We start from the raw sequence: 18,541 nt of genomic DNA, 5'->3' as shown, positions 1-18,541 counted from the left end.
AACATGCCTAAGATTAGCTATTTAACAAAGTTAACATAATAATAACAATTTAAAAAAACGTATTGAATCCAATAAACCTAATTTAAATTAACATAATAAACAAGAAAAAACTAAAATATTCATAAAAAACATAACCAATTTATTTAGACCAATAGAAAAAATTTAATAAACAGTGCACACATTTGACCATTTGGCTTGATCTACTCATCGATCCGTGTGCAACCCACCTCCACTCCATCTTAATAGCAATTTAATATTGTGAGAACTTACTAATTGTCCTAATGGATAATGGAAGTAGATTGTACACTTTAACCGAGTAGTAGGCCAATCCTCTTTGACCGAAGGTTGTTTTGATTATTTTATTTTTTTGCAGCATCAGGGTGGAGTATCTAGTAACTCTTGTATTTGTAACGGAAGGTAGAGAATAATGTTTACGTGCGTATAGTAACAAAAGTGGAAAGGAGGAACTAGAATCCCGATCGTCGATGCGCTCTGTAGCTGCAAGACGTGCTGAGATATTTATTTATTGTACAGCGCCTTTGAGGTGTTTTTAACAAAACAGCGCTTTATAAATTATCCAATTATAATAATAATACATACATATGTTCAAAATATTTGTAATTTTGTAAACATTTTTTTCAATACATAAAAAAAAACTAAATAATCAAATCTCCTTCGTAACTTTAAATGAAATTTTGTTGTGTCGCAAATATTTATTTTCCTTAATAAATAAGCAATATATTAGAGATGTTTCACTGCTTGTTATTTTACGATTTGGAAATATTTATTCCATAAGACGCTTGTTTTTCTCGAAAACACCTTTACAAAGATAGAATCATGTTTGGAATACAAATTACCTTAAGAGCTTCCGCCGCGAAATACTGTACATCTAGTGAAAATTGTGTATCTAGTGTTGGGCGAAATCGATTGGCTAAATATCGGATAATAAATCGGATAGAGTGATAACTGGTTATTACAAAAATATTGCCAAAATAAGATAATATCAACCTGAGTAATAATTATTAATGTCGTGGTTGTTGGATGGACGAAAATAAACACCTACCATGATATAGTAAAGCACTAATTTAAATCATCAAAGAAAAATCTAAAATACACAAAAAATGGAAGAAATATAACTGCGCTGTAGATTATTGAACCTTTTTGCTACTAAGATCCCGTCAAAAGCCTGTAAATAAAATTTGTTTTGACAAATACTTAGAAAATATAGAGACTTCGCTGAAGACCAATCCAAAAGTTTTGTGGTCATTTCCAAATTTTAAAAGATCTAATAACAAAACTTTACCTAGAATAATACACTGTGGAGGTGTTTCTGTTAGTAACGGCAAGTCTATTCGCAATAAATTCAATGATTATTTTCATTCTGTTTATGTACTCGACTTCAAAAAAAAACTTTTTGGAACACTGTAAAATGAGACATTTGTCAGTGTGTAATAAGTTTGTGTTCCTTTAATTATGTTTATTTTATTATAATATCAAAATTTTGAATTGGTCAACTGTATTATGAAAATCCCTCTCCCCCACTCTATTTCCTCATCCCTTATCCTTCTTACGAGCTTTTTTTTTCTTATGTCTTTTATAATATATTATTTTTCTCTTTACTGTGTAACATGTTCTCTCATTATATTTGTGAAATTTTTTAACTGGATGTATGTACTATTTTTTTATGTTTTGTATTCTTATATAACAACTGTTGTTTTTCCTTAATAAATAAAAATATTAAAAAAAAAAGTAATAAAACTTTATTTTTCATACAATTTTTCCTCTGTTTTTGATGTGAATTACTATTTATTATTATCTTTTTTCCGAAATTAATGTGTAAAATATTTTTGTGTACCAGATATTATGTTATTATCTTATATCTACTTACTGTAATCTAATTTTTATTTTTTGTTTTTAATAATAATTTGTTAATACCATTTTTTTTATACGTATAAGTATATGTAAATTTATACTTTTTTTTGGTTAAATTCTTTACAGGTTAATAAAATAAATAAAACAACTTTGTTTTTAACCACTAATTTTTATTTTTCACCGACCGGTTTCAAAGCAAACAAGCTTCTTTGTCAAGGTTTACGTAACTAATGAATTGATTCCTTTTTATTTTATTTCTATCATGTTCACTTTTTTAACGTGTAGTGTTTAGTGAACATGATAGAAATAAAATAAAAAGGAATCAATTCATTAGTTACGTGAACCTTGACGAAGAAGCTTGTTTGCTTTGAAACCGGTCGGTGAAAAATAAAAATTAGTGGTTAAAAACAAAGTTGTTATATTTATTTTATTATAATGAATAACCACAAAGTTAGTGCTTCAAATATAAACTTTATATATTTACAAGTTATAAACAATTTGCTTTTTAATTCAATAACTTTTCTTATTTCCATATTTTTTTTATTTTTTTTTATTATTGAATGTTTCACTTTTTATTTTGCATGGCAGTATGCTTTTTATTGTTTCTACATGTATACACAAAAGCGTTGTTTATCTTTTAAATTATTACTTACTATGTTTGTACTTACCTGTTTATTTTTTTGTAAATGCCCCTTGGGCGTATTGTAAAATTAAATAAATATAAATTTATGCAGGTTACAGGTCAGTAAATAAGTAAGAAAAAAACAATTGTGTAAGTGACTACAAGATAAATAACATAAAATGAATACGTTTATGCAAAAAATATAATACTCAGATTACTAGTCAGTACATATTTTAAAAAAAACAATTGTGCAAATGACTACTTTTATTATTTTTATATTTATTCTAAATATTTGAATAATCAATCAATCTCTTATATCAATCTCTTATAATCGTCTCAAGAAGCAAACAAGCTTCTAATCCCCTAATACAAATCAATGTTGTTTTTTTTATTTTATAAATTTATTGCATACATAAGTATACATATTAAATACCAGAGAATCTATATAAAACTAGTGAATAGAAAATGAATACGTAGCGTTTTCTAGTTAGGATAGTCTCCATCCATCATGGTTTAGCCTGTTCTAAGATGGAGATTTTTTATCTTTGAAAGTATAGGTAGTTTTTTACTAATATAACAACAACAACAACAACAAACCATCACGCCGTTTCCCCGTAGGGGTAGGCAGAGAGGATAGAACGCCATAACACTCTATCTTGGCATACAGACCTCGCTTCCTCTACATTCATACATCTTCTCATGCACGCACGCCGATTATTCCTACTTTTGACATGTCCATCTTCAAGTATTTGATGGACTTGATCGTGCCATGTCTTTCTCGGTCTTGCTCGTTTTCTGCATTCATCAACATTTGCATCGTAGATCCTTTTAGCCGTTCTTTCGCTGTCCATTCGCTCTACATGTCCAAACCAACGCAGCACCCCTTTCTTGATTCTGTCAATAATGCATGTCTCAGCCTTACACACTTCACGGATCTCGACATTTGTGCACCTTTCATACATCGTTTTACCACACATTCGCCTGAGGGATCGCATTTTGACAGCATTCAACCTACTTTCATAATTATTTTTCCAATTCCATACTTCGCTCCCATACATTAGAGTTGGAACTAGAACTCCGTTGTGAACTGCTAGTTTAGCCTCCTGCGATAAACATTTGTTTGCCAAAGTAGATTTTAGTGCACCGTTCACCCTGTTCCCGGCACTCACCCTCCTTTCAATATCTTTCTCGGCCTTTCCGTCCCTAGTAAACATACTTCCCAGGTACACAAATTCTTCTACCTGATTCAGAATATCTCCGTTCACGCTGATCTCACATTTAGTTATATTTTCATCCCTTTCAAAAACCATCACTTTCGATTTATCAACATTCATAAGCAAATCGCTTTTCTTGCATACATCGTAGACTTTTGTTACCAAGAATTGAAGGTCTTCTTTGCTGCTAGCAAGAAGCACGGCATCATCCGCATACAGAAGACAGTTAACAGTAACAATAACAACAAAAATAAATGCATAGCCTAACAAATGTAAGGAATTAATAAAAATCGTTATTATATAAATATAAAGTATATGTATGTGCTTAGAATACATAATGTTACTTCAACATAAAGAATAAAGTATAATATTTAATAAACAACAAATATAAAGTAACGTTATACATGAGAATATGAATTATAATATGTGTACCAATTATATAAAGTAATGCGTTTATTATACGACATATATTTTTCGAAAAAATCTCTTACTGCACTATTTATATGTGCAGTTATTTTTAATCAAAAAATTGTTTTAGATTTTGAGTCTTATATTTGGTATTGAATAATGAAATATTTTTGTAACAATTACATAACATTGTTTTTTACCAAAGGAGTTCGATACAAGTGGGACAATACAGTTAATTTGTGTTGTTGTACGAGCGTAAATATTTTTTGGGTTCTTTTGACCTCACTTAATTTGATTTGACCTTTAAATTTATTTCAACAGAGAGGGGAAACATTATTGAGTAGGGAATCAGGAAGTCTTGGCATTTACAGGGCTTATGAAAGAAAAGAAAGTTACCCTCATTATTTGAAAAATTGACCTCAAAAATTGAAGTCTAGGCATTTTATTTATTATATATACGGCTTTAGCCAATTACAGTGCTTACGACTTGTCATTGGCTGGTTTAAGTGGCCACTTTAAACACTGTGTAACATTCACTATTCTGCCCATGTTTCATCCACATTCCCTTAACTCTTCCATCTGTTGACTTTCGTGAAGTAAAGAAGCTGAAACCTTTATCATGCGGATAAGATTCATCCAGCTGAACCAAATCATCTACTAGGCAACGCCTGAATAACTCCCTAGGGAGGAAATCCAGCCAGTCTGCAAGCATTTGGACATACTCAAACATTGTTGATTTGTGAACATGCTTATTAATAAATAAAGGACTGGTTATATATTAATTCATAAGGGTTTATTTAATAACCTGTCGATTGGCAAAAATAAAATAATAAAATAATACTAGTCTCGCAAATGTCACGAAAATGATGAAATCAGCCCGAAGTTTTTGCCGAGTTTATGAATGTACGAGTACATGATATAAACAAACAAAAAAACATGCAAATAACAGTTAAATAAATCGAATATTTCAATGAATAAAATAGTCGAGTCATTCGATTGTCGTAATCAGTTGTGCGCATTACTTCTGTGTGTTGCGTACACTTGTATTATCGACTAAAGGTGGTCATATTTTCGATTTTCTCAAGCGGATACGACGCCGACGGGAGAGAAAATTGTCAACACGTAATCATTTGTCATTTCTAAGAGTTCTTTTACGGAAAATAATACAAGCATCTATATCGAGCAGTATACCTACGTTTAGGTAGATGCGAGTAACCCACATATCGGGAATTCGCTAGAAATAAAAAATATATGGCTCTTTAAGTTTTCATCAACTAAAGTACGGAATGGCTGCGTAAAAAGGAGGTAAAAAGCACAAAAATAATGAGATGGGTTATGATCTCGAAGGCAGTGTCACGGTCTTTGGATAAGGACGCCTGGGGTTCGAATCTATGAAGATTAAAAGAAAAATCTCATTAAAATGAAAATATTTGGGCACATGTTTCATAAAAACGTAAATGTTTATTTTAATATATTTTTTGAAGCCAATCGACAGGCCCCTTATTGGCCTATATATTGACAATTTATCTCATTTAAATTCTTAAAAATTATAGTTGATTACCGTAGGTCTATTAATAAGCATGTTCTATTCAGACTAGTGATGAAACGGAAAGTGGTTTATTCGGATACCGGATATTCCCTCGACCAGATAGCCGGATATTCAGTTCATTGTCTAATAAAACAATTAAAACTCCCCGGTACTCGAATTTTCCTCATGATCGAAAACAAAAAAAATAATGAACATAAAATAAAAATAGGTTAAAATATTTTTAATGATCAATTATCGGTCAATGAGTTGCATATCATATTATTGTTTTTAAGTTTTTTTTTATTAAAATGGGTAATTTCACCCCGTGCCCATTATTTGTTTTTACGGAAATTATTTATGATAAACATTTTTTGATTGTGTGTTACATTAATTTGGTAGCGTAAATTTTATAATTTAGCAGTTAAATAAATATTGGGTGTCTGCTGGATATTAAGCTACTATTCGGTATCCGGCTGGATATTGCGCTACTATCCGGTATCCGGCCAGATAGCAAAATTAGGCAGGATAGGCCGGATACCGGATAGTTACCGGATATCCATTTCATCTCTAAAGGAGACATAGCAAGTGTGTCAACCTCAGTTACATGAAGGTAAGGTGAGCAGTCTTACGGTTCAGGTAGCAGTGCAGGATAAGTGAAATATTGCATTGTAAAACCACCATTTAAACAAATGTTTCACGTTGACCTTACCAGGAATTGAAAATGTGAACTCAAACATGGTAGAAAAACGTGCCAACCGCCATTCCGTGGTAGACCGATATGTTTATTTAGGATTTTTACCTGAGTGTAGCGAGTCGAATTATTTTTATAAATGAATACATTTTGTTTGTACCTACGCATTAAATGTTAAGTTTTGTCTTGTACATGTTTTGATCAAATAAAATTGATTTGAAATTGAATTATAATGCTATAAGTACAAACAAACGTGTCTTGCCTTTTAACCTTCAAAAATGCATTCTAATAAAAACCTTTTTTTCAGCTTGCACAACTTCTACCGATGGAAGAAAATTTCCTTCTGCTCTTCCGTTTCGACAATCCCCTGGAATCAAGTGTGGAGTTTATGAAGGTACATTATTTTAATATATATATATATATATATATTGTTATGGTTATACAACATAAGAGCCTGACTCCTTTTTGGCTAGTCTAATCTAAATTCCTCTATATTTACATATACACATTATATTGATAACTAAAGAATTCCTCCAAGATATTCTCATTACATTGACAACTCCAAAATATTTATATTTGTATCATCTTGCTAACTGAAGAATTCCGCCAAGATATTTACACGTTATCTTGGTACCTAAATAATTCCTCATATATTTACACAATATCTTGATTTAAAATATTTTAAATATGTCCTAATACTTGTAGACAGGCTGGGTTTCCTCCCTAGGGAGTTATTCAGATGTTTTTTTTTTTTAACAGAGAGGGAAAAAATGTTCAAGAATGTTTTATTAAAGTTGTATATTTTTACACTGCACGCAGAACAGAACGACTTTTTGACAAAAGTTTATTTTATTTAGTGCGCTAAAAACACGCTAACTGCGGCATTTAAAACTAGGATTTATTTATGTGTTATATGTATATACGGCCTAAGCCAATTGCAATAGTTACACAAAGTAACATATACATATTTTAATTTTATTAATTTTTCACACCTATGAGGCTTTTACATACATGGAAGTTATATAAAACATGAATATGTAAACAACACAAAATTTAAAAAATACAATATAAAGCAATACGTGTATCATTCATATCAATAATTGTAGTGCTTTCACACCTATAGATAGAACAGTGTTTAGAAGTAAAGTAGGTATAAAAAAAAGAAAATGAGAATATTAGCAATATAAATTTTAAAAAATACAATATAAACATATAAAATATAGGAACATTGTTTAGAAGTATGGTTGGTATAAAAATAAAAATAAAAATATTAGTGTACAAACAACATAAATTTCAAAAAATACATTATATAGAAATAACATATATAATAGTGTTTAGAAGTATAGTTAGTTTAAAAAAAAAAAGAAGACATAGAAGCTAGATATTAAATTTTTTAAAAACAAATAAAATACAATCATATTATGTATGTATGTACGTGTGTGTGTATGTACATGTGTATATATGTGTATATTTATATATACATGTGTGTATATATGTGTATGTCTGTCTGTATATGAATCAAAATGTGTATCCGAATAAGTTTATATTTTGTTTGTCTGTGCTCTATATTAATTTGTTAAGTATTTCAATATATTAAAATGTAATTGCCTAGCTTGGAACGGGGTATGTACCCTTGTTAGCGGGGCAAAGTGAATATGGAATTGTATTTTGATAAAGAGTGTGAATAAATAAATAAATAAATAAATAAATAAATATTAAGGAAATACAGTTTAATGGGTTATTTTTCCTTCTTTTAAAAAACATGCACTATCCTGGATTCAAACTAAAGATATAAAAATTTGAATTTATTTCAACAGAGAGGGAAAACTTTTGAGAAGGGGATATGGAAGTCTAGGCATTTACAGGGCTTATGACCTGTCATTGGCTGGTTTAAGTGGCCACTTTACACACTGTGTAACATTCACCATTCTGCCCATGTTTGAACATCCACATTTCCTCAAATCTTCCATCTGTTGACTTTTGTGAAGTAAAAGAGCTGAAACCTTTATCACGTGGGTGAGATTCATCCGGCTGAACCAAATCACCTACTAGGCAACGCCTGAAAACAATTTTCCAATTTTTATACTTCTTCTTTTACCAGGTAGTAATTCAACAATGTAAATGTAAATAAATGTAAATAAATTTAAATATGAACAACTCCCTAGGGAGGAAATCCAGCCAGTCTGCAGGCATTTGGACATAATCAAACATTGTTAAAGATATAAACTCTTTTTTTCTATAAAATATTTTGTTGCCCTTTAATAATAAGGAGTATTTTTATGTTTTTTTAAATATTTTTTATTTTCTTTTTTAATTACCATAAAGAAAAATACTATATAATCTTTTACAGAATATTTTATTTTTTCTTTTTTATGTAACACAAAAATATTGTAACTGTCCATTATTTATTATGGGAGCAAAAAATCATTAACATTTTCTTGTTTTCCCAGGAACAGGCCATTCCTTTGTGGGATTTTTTTGTTTACTATTTTTACTATTAATATGTATTTCATTGCCATGTAATTATGCTTTGTTTTTTTGAATACTCTGTTTTACCTCTTATGTTTATTGTGGGAAAGCAAAAAAAAATAATGAAAAAAAAAAAGCTGCCAGGTACATAATATTACAATACAATATCAACAGAATATTAAGTTCTATTTGATATGGAACATGTACATTTATTTTTAAAATTTACAAGACTCACTTTAAAGACAGCGATGTTGTTAGCATATTGGTTCGCAAGTACACGAATCCGTACTACTGGTGAATTCGCGCTGTAATTGGTCGATGATGGACCGCAGTAGAACAGAGTATTACATCAGAGAGTACTACATTCAAGAAACTGAACAAAAAGAACATAAAACTATGTAGCAAAGACAAACATAGGCAATAAAAAAATGGTATACAATATATTCGTAAACACGATGAACATATTAGACTTCGAGCTAAACAATGCCAATCCATCTTCATCCGCAACTGTTTTAGTGGCAAAGTGAGCTACCAAAAGCCGGAAGATCTGTCCCAAAAAATTCCAAGTTATGTGACAAATTAACTCATCTACACATTTTGGACATTTATCTCATATAAGGTTTAATAAATAGCAGATTTCGACTTCTGGTGATATGGTTGGGAACGTGAAAAGAAATTGATTGATGAATAAATGCAACTTTTTTTTATTATTTTCCCACGTCCATCTTAACTATAAAAAAAGCCTACTTATTTTTTGGCTCGCCTCAACTTCACGAACTTTTTACATCGATTACGGCAATCAATTTTGGCTGCATTTTGGGAGCCGGGAGATCAAAACACACATTATTCTAATTCCAGGAGAATCTCGAAATTTCGGGAGAATTGGCAACTCTAACCCAACGATATACTTTTCCATCATATTTTTTGTACTCTATTCTGGATTACGTTTGTTTTAAAGTTTCAATTTAATGCATATTTAAGGCTGAGAAATAAATGGGACGATTGGGTGTTAGTCGATTTTGTTCATGCTAAGCAGAACGTCCAGCGGTCTAGCCCTGTATTGCCAATTTCCGTTGGCAGTTTGACGGAAATTTGAAGTGTTGATGATAAATTAGTAAGCAGCGCAGAACACTGGGAAATGAGAGATATACTCAGAAGCAGGATGTTTGTATTAAATTGTTCTGGTCTTTTTTAATGTATGTTTTTTTTTCTTATATTTACATATACATATACAATACATTGATCAGCTGAACGTTACAGTGCGATTTTAAGAATATAATTACACATACGAGTAAATGCACCCCCTTATATTCACACACAACAAACATACATGTTTATATATACACATACTTGCATACCAGTGTAGCGAGATAAGAGACTAAGGAGTTGTTCTTGATATTAGATTGCTGTTTGGATCTCACATAAATTCTATTGCTGAAAAAGCTTACCAAATGCTGGGCTTCATTTTGAGAATTTCCTAATCTTTTAAAAAACCAAATACATTAAAAAATTTATACAACACTTTTGTATGCAGTAATTTGGAGTTTGCATCCGTTGTGTAGAGCTCACAATCCATAACAAACATAGAAAGGATTGAAAATGTTCAACGAAAATTTTTAAATACCTAGATTATAAAAAAAATAAAACGCTTAGTACTTACAGCTAATCTGCCAAACAAAATGGATGTTTTACCCTTGAAAATAGACGCACTGTATCTGAATTATGCTATTTACATAAATGATTAAATAATAAAGTAGACTCTTTTAACCTACTCTCCCAAATTAATCTCAATGTCCCCTTTCACGTGACAAGAAATAAGTATTTGTTCCATTTGCCAGTCTGTAGCACTAACTATACACAACACTCTTTCGTCTATCGTTCTTGCTCTAACTATATTTTTTTCATCTGAAGATATATTTCAAATGCGCCTTAATTTATTTAAAAATAAATTAAGACTCCTTTTTCTGGCTGCGATACGATACCACTTACTATTTAATGATGCTCACACTTACACACACCTAAACACTTACTCCTACACTAATACACATAGACACACATCTACACTTCTCATACAAATACACATAAACACACCCTTTTGTTGTAACACAATTTAATAATATGTATGATACTTATTTAGAAACTTTGCTGGTCTGTCTTTAAACTGTATTTTTTTTAATGTTACTTTATCACTCTCGACTGTTTGTTTCTTTTAAATAAATAAATACATATAAATACGCATGCACGTATATGAAGATAAAGAGCTGAAACCTTTATTTAGCCAATGACAGGTCATAAGTCCTGTAGATGCCTAGACTTCTATATTACCTTCTCTTAAATGTTCTTCATCTCTGTTGTAATATGTTAATATAAACAGCTCCCTAGGGAGTTGAATCCAGTCCATGTCTACAAAAATTTGGACAAACTTAAAATATTTTTGATTTAAAAATATGTTGAAAGAGATACAATACATAACATTTCAACGAAACAGAGTTGGACAAATTATTGAAACTGTTAACACCTGAGTTATTTAATAAGCTAATGATAGTTTTTGCTTGTACTTTTCCAGATTTGGCGAGAATATGATACTGATGGAAGCGGATACATTGAAGCAGACGAATTAAAAGTATGATTTCAATTATTTTACTTACTTTATTATTCTTCTTCTTGCGGTGCCTTGTCAAATCCCCCCGACGTTAACGATCGCTACAGCGAAAGCATCTCGTCCCTGCGCTACTTTTGTATTCAGCAGCCAGGACAGCTGCTTATTGGATGTACTCGCCATAGTGATTCCTAGAATAAAAAGACCAGAGTCATTTCCCGTTGCCTTCTCTGGTGGATTTTTCTGTCAGTGTTACCTTCCCTTAGCTGGTTGGTTCTGGTTTGGAGGCGCCAGAAACTCGCCTTTAATCCTCTCGTTATCTGCTGTGATCACACCGTTATGAGCGTGACCCATTGCTTTGCCCCAAAGTTCGCGACGTGAACGCTAACGATTATTATTAAAACTTTAAAACACCATGAAATGTGTATCCTCACTCTACCTAAAAAAAAAGTAGATGCTTTAAATAAAGGTGTAGAAAACTGATGTAGAACCTTGGTCTTGACATTTACAAGGCTTATACTATTCCCTGTACCTGTTATTATTTGCTCTATTTTTAATCTCAAAAAATATGGCCATGGATCACCCTTTCGCACCGGACTCAAATGGCTTCGTTTCAATCAGCGGACCTTTCAATCTCTTTCACTTCTTAATTACATTCTTCACAACCCTGAGTACCAAAATATCTTGCTGAGAATTTCGTTTACCCCTTTGATAATGGTCATTCACTCCATTCTTCTTAGGAAAGAACACTTTCCATTCGTCGACATTCCACATCATTCTTTAGCGATTCCCTTTCTGATCAAAGTGCCAGACTTTAGAATTAGCTACACCTTCATATAAAAATACGCCTTTATCACACTAACTTGCCTTTACGAGCTCCATCTACTCATTAAAAAAACAGGTGTAATTCGAAAACAAACATGCAAAGTTAGGTTTATATATTATTTATGTTTAGAGCATTAACTTTGTGGTCAAAAATTTTAACTAATGTTAGTAAATATTAGTATACTATATACTGATGGAGCCTATTTTGAGCATTTACTTTAAAAAATAAAAATAAAACAATATGTCTTTGTGTTTTAATTTGACGCATTCAGTCATTTTATCAGAAAAAATCTTATTTTTTAACTTAGTTTTGTTGCGTAGTCTAGCCAAAATACGCTAGTTCACTTTTTAAGTATGTCTTTGATGCACAGAAACAATATTTATCTTAGCACTAGTACAAATCAAGTTCCCTTTTTAACATGATGCTTTAACACTAGCCAAATGAATATAAAGGATTACTTCTTCATAAATGAGAGTAGTTTTTAAAATAAAATGTAAAAACAATTATAATGTAAAAAAAAATTATAGTCCTTAAAAGTTAGTTGAAAAATTATGTTTGCATATTTTTTGGAAAAGATTATTTTTTATTTGGAATTACATAATTACAGGATAAAAGGCCTATTGAGCTACTTGTAAAAATACTGTCGTAGACCTAATAGTTTGGCTACAATTAAGACATTCAGCCTAAAAACAGATTTTTACTAAAAATTCTTAAAAATCTGAATAACTTTTAAACGACTGAATATCGTTGAACATACATGGGGGTTAAATCGACAGGCATTGAGGTCCCCCATCGCTCTGCCACCGTTGATCCACCCCCCAAGTTACCGGCTGTATAACCATTTACCGACTTTTTAGTCAACCGGTTTCGAGACGTACCCGTCTCTTCATCAGGACACTCACTACACCAACATGCAAATACTAAAATAGACCTCCACCTTCACCATCACCGTAGTATGTATATAGTATTTTCAAAAATACATAAGTCACATGCAGATTTATAGAGATGCGAACGCCGCCGTGTCCAGTCATGCACTGAGTTTAAGGTGTTCATCATCTCCAATGCAGCTCGTGTCCATCCGGATACATCGGGAGAACGTCACGTAGCTTCAATATTTATTAATTTGACACTTTATATACATATACAATATGTATACATATAAAGGCGGGCATATTGCCTTAAGGCAATTTATTCCTACCTACCCAAACCGTTCAGTTTGAGAAAATTATAAATACATGGACATATTGAATCTTACAATTTTATACAAAAATTAAAAGCAAAGATTAACAAAAATAAATAAATATAAAACAAAATTAACACTATACTATGAATAGAGGAGAAGGGGTGGGAAGGAAAGAAGAAGGATAAAGGAACAATTTAAATATTTAGGTAGTGACATTTCAATCTTGACTTAAATGTAAATAAAGAAGGGGCGGCCCTAACATTAGTGGGTAGATTATTTCACAATCGAGCGGCTACTACTGTGAAAGAGGAGGCAAAAAAATGAGATCGATGACAGGGTATTAAAATGGTTCTCTCGTTACTAGAACGAAGAGATAGTCCGTGTTGTGAAAGGGGTTGGATGAGCTCTCTCGGATAATATTCGCATTAAAGAACACATTAGATGCTTAAACAATAATAATTTTTCAGTTTGCTAATCATCCTATAACTACAAATCACGATTTTGAAAAGGATAAAGGAGTAGAAATTTTGCATTCATTTAATAAAAAAAGACCTAAATAAAATAATATGGAGATTTTTCACATTAAAAAAGCCTTAAAAAATTATTTTCCCATAGTAAATAATCAAATACGTTTTCAGTACAGCCCGCTTTTTTAATTCAAAATTAACCAATCGGGTAACCCAACCTCTAACCCCATCCCTCTTAACTCCCTACCAATTCTTCAATACAAGACTAAATATAAATATTTTTTAATTAAGCTCAGTGCATGACTAGACACGGTGGCGTTCGCATCTCTATAAATCTGCATGTGATTTATGTATTTTTTGAAAATACTTTATAAATATATACTAGGGTGAAGGTGGAGGTGTATTGTAGTATTTGCATGTTGGTGTAATGAGTGTCCTGACAAAGAGACGGGTGCGTCTCGAAACCGAAAGACTAAAAAAGTCGGTAAGTGGTTATATATTAATATTTACTAACATTAGTTAGGTAAATATATTTTGAACTACAAATTTTGATATTTTTTTTTTACCGGTCTGTTTTTTGGTTGACTGGAAGACATTGTTTTTAGCAATAAGCCCGTCTATTTTTGTACTTGAAGTTTTAAAAAATATTACCATAATTTTTATTTTTTTAAAGTAAGTGACCATTGGTGTTCAGCCAGTGTCGTTTTTTCGATAGATGGACATAAATCACATGTCATTTTTTGCCAGAGACAAAATTTTAACGACTCGTTTTTTTCTTTTTTATAAGAAATATTTACGTTCTTATGATTTACCCAAATATTCAATTTTAAGGGCCATTTTTACGGGTTGTAAATAACTCACTATTAGAAAATGGGAATTAAGTTGGGGTAGAGTGGGATTCGAACCACGGACCTTTGAGCCGTGAGTCCGAGGTACTAGCTACGAGACCACAACCCGATTCAAAGTTAATTAAGAATTGGAAGGGTACGAGAATTTGTTAGGTCTTGTGAGATAGTAGAAATGTGTATTTATTTTTATTGCAATTTTATATTAAATTAAACTCGTAAAGCTCTCTATTGCAAAGGATTTTTTTTTATTAAAACTACATATTTTCGATTCCGTTCAAATAATGTCAACATAAAAGATCATTTAAAAACAAATGAATGTCCCACTTAGCATTTTGTATTATTTTACAGAATTTCCTGCGAGATCTTCTGAAGGAGGCCAAGAAAATAAACGATGTCTCTGAAGACAAATTGATTGAATACACAGACACTATGGTAAGGCCATTTTTCATTACAAGATTATATGACTTAATTCAAGGAACTGTGTTTTTATAGGATTAGTACCGAAATTGATTAAATTCTTCCCTTTAATTGAAAAGATAATAAAATCGGTATTTATTTCAAGTATTCACAGTTTTTTATTGCAAATTCCATGAACAATGAAAAAACTGTATTTTAAATAAAATTCTCTAAACCTTGACAAAGAAACAGTAGAGCCGTGTTTCAAAACTGGTCGGTATTTTATTTGACCTGAATAACAAATATGTATCTGGTTCAAATAAGCACAAATCTACCATTTTTCTGCTGGGGTAAGCAAAGAAGATAAAACGCCACTCCACTCCTACACAGACTTTGTTTCGTCTGCATTAATACATCTTCCCATGCACGTACGCCAATTATTCCTACTTTTGACTGAACACATCCCGTGTTATTGTCCCTTCCTCGTTTTTTATGATAACCGAATGGAGCTTTTCGCTATTATCCGTGGCCCTGTTATAGGTCTTGTTGGATATACAGATCTGGTGTCTTCCAAAAATAATCACAAGGCTTTTAAATAGTTTTGTAATTTCGGCGAATTGATCATGACTAATCAATTTAATTCCAGTCAGCGAATAATTCACTTCCCTCTTTTTCTCAATCTAATGAAATGCACATTCTGTACTACTGTTCCTGTGGGATGCTCATTCAGTTGGGACTGTGCTTCCTTCCGAGCGGAACGCACACGTTCTTTTGTTTTGTCCTCCCCTTACGGGGGTGGTATTCGGATCTTCTATCTCTGACCACCCAGGGAGTCCTTTATTCAAGGCCGTTCTCTCATTGTAAATATCCGTGTTTTTACTTATGTTTGTTGTGTAAGTTATGTTTGATGTGGTACTATAGTTTTTAAAAAATGTTTTTGAATATTTGGATACGTTTATTTATGTAAATTGTTTGTAAAAATACATATTTTTGAATAAAAAAACAGAGGAATTGAGGGGATCCTGAGGTGTTGGCCTCAGTCCATACATCCTCCTCCCCTCTCCTTAGTCTGCGTAGAGATTGTATTCCTTAGGAATATTTATAATAACTATTCTCTATGCGCAGCTGACAGAGAGTCTCCCAGGACTCTATAACAGCTACGGGTGGATGGTGGGCTTAAGGATCTCCCTTCAAAGTACTTCTGGATTACCTTCTTTATGCACAAAGATGTCAAGGCTACCAGAGTACAGTTAGCTCCTACGGGCAGCTGTTCTCGTTCGGCAACAATATTTTTTTCCGTGTATGTGGGCACCGCCAAGGAGACATATGTCCTCAGATGCGGTGTGCAATATAATTGTGAGCAAACTGTTTACTTTTGACATGCTCAATATTCATATCCAAGAATTTATTGGGTTTGCTGATGCCATATTTTTCTTGACCTTCCTCGTTTGTTGCATTTGCAAATTTTTACATCATAATTTATTTACTTATTTCAGCCAAATAATTTTGAATTCACTGTTTACTAGTCACCGGATAAAAAACATAGTTCACTTTACCTTTGTATTTAAATTATTTTATCTACCAAGAAAATTAGTGTGACAGAGATTTTTCGACAGATTTTATAACCTAGCCTAACATAACCTTACCTTACCTAACCTAACATAAGTAACCACAAAAAGTAATGAGAAGCAAGCAGAACTGCGTTGACTGTTCTACCTTATATTTAAAAACAATTATAATCATAGATGTTTTTTTATTTTTTATTTTTTGTTTTTTTGCACTACAACAGGCCATGAGGCCCAATTACAGTGGTGAATTACATCTTAGAACACCTAGGCTTGAAAAAAATCACTTTTTTTTGTGTTCTCACCGGGAATCGAACCCGGAACCTTCCGTATGTGAGTCAAGCGTCTTGACCACTACACCACGGAGGCCGCATATAAAAAAATTACCTTCTAACCAAATCTACGATTTAATAATTTAAAAAATGATTTCTTATTGACTTTATACTTACCATTGTTTTCTTGTTAGTTTTTTTTTTTGGCTTTTCCACCTCCTAACTGGAGTGTTCTAGCCAAACATTGTTATCAAACTAACAAACTATCTTGTTATTCTTAAATAAGATTGAAATGAAATCTATTTTCGCACTCGCTACTTACGGCGAATTTGTTTGCGAAAGTTAAAAATAAGATAAACATCGCAGAACAGAATGTAAATCTTCGGTTGGGTTTTACTTAACATAAATACGAAATAAATCAAGCCACATGAATGTAAATACAACATTAATTTGTATTAATTTGTCTTTCCAGCTCCAAGTTTTCGACGCTAACAAAGATGGCCGCCTCCAGCTTTCAGAAATGGCGAAGTAAGATTTTTTCTCTGGCAAGATCATTTATTTGGTAGCAACACTAACTTTTTGTTCGCGGTCTATTTGCGGCGGGAAAATTGACAGCCGCAAACATTATTACTAGGGATGTGCGTAACCAATCGATTGATATAGTAAAACATTTTGTGTCTTCGATCTTACCATTTTGACAATTGTTAATGACAATTACGTATTTAGAAATAAATGTGTATTTACAGAATCTAAAGAGAAAGAAAGTAAACAGTGCAAACTGTTTACTTTATTATACTCATAGAGGTTATGTTACATTTATGGCATTTACTTTTTATGAATTACAAAATTTACTTGTAGAAATGACGCCGTGAAATATGTGTTATTTAATTTTATTGCAAAACAGGGAAAACATTATTAAAACGGGAACATAGACGTCTAGTCATTCAAAGGGTTTATGCTAGTAATTGGTTGGTTTAAGTGGATGCTTTACTCACTGTGTAACATTGACCATTCAGCCTATGTTCAAACACCCACATTTTTTCAATTCTTCCTACTTTTGATTTTAGTAGGCAAAGAGCTGAAACCTTTATTAATGCGGGTGAGATTCATAAGCATGAATTATGTCATTTTCTAGGTGACGGCCGAAAATACTTTTTAATTTTATACTTCCTCTTGGATCAGTTGGTTTTACCGATAATATTTTGAGCTCTTTGTAAATAAAAACTTGATTTCACTCCCTAAGGAATTATTAAGATATGGCAACAAAGTTAGAGAACATTGATGAAAATTAAATATGGAAGTATAGGCATTTACGGGGGTTATGACTTGTCTTTGTCTAGTATAAGTTGTGTTTAAATACTTATATTCCTTCACCTGTTGATTTTTGTGTTTTATCATTCAGTTATTTAAAATCATCGTTTATGCACATCACTATTATTTGTTAGGCTTTTTCATTTCATTTTTTTCCTTCTAAATTACTATTATGTGTAATAAAATTACTCACGCTAAGAGGGAGGAATTGATGTGTTTGTGAACGTTAACAATTTAAAGTATATTTGTCTTTGCAAAACACCTTATTTG

At 31.8% G+C, this 18,541-nt stretch overlaps 1 protein-coding gene across 1 annotated transcript in view; it reads left to right on the top strand.

Annotated features, from left to right (window-relative positions):
- Nucleotides 1-6,648: 6,648 nt before the first annotated feature.
- Nucleotides 6,649-18,541, top strand: part of Cbp53E (Calbindin 53E) — a 47,731-nt gene continuing 35,838 nt past the window's right edge. Inside the window, exons 1-4 of the mRNA XM_088229576.1 lie at nt 6,649-6,729; nt 11,371-11,427; nt 15,076-15,159; nt 17,433-17,488. Of these exons, the coding sequence (XP_088085702.1) occupies nt 6,661-6,729; nt 11,371-11,427; nt 15,076-15,159; nt 17,433-17,488 (266 nt within the window). The 5' untranslated portion in view covers nt 6,649-6,660. The remainder of the gene's footprint in view (nt 6,730-11,370; nt 11,428-15,075; nt 15,160-17,432; nt 17,489-18,541) is intronic.

Source organism: Micrasema longulum, unplaced genomic scaffold (assembly GCF_059751315.1).
Source record: "Micrasema longulum isolate JH-2025_06_02 unplaced genomic scaffold, ASM5975131v1 h1tg000680l, whole genome shotgun sequence".
In the NCBI taxonomy this organism is placed as follows: domain Eukaryota; kingdom Metazoa; phylum Arthropoda; class Insecta; order Trichoptera; family Brachycentridae; genus Micrasema; species Micrasema longulum.
This window is presented reverse-complemented; position numbering and strand designations above follow the sequence as displayed.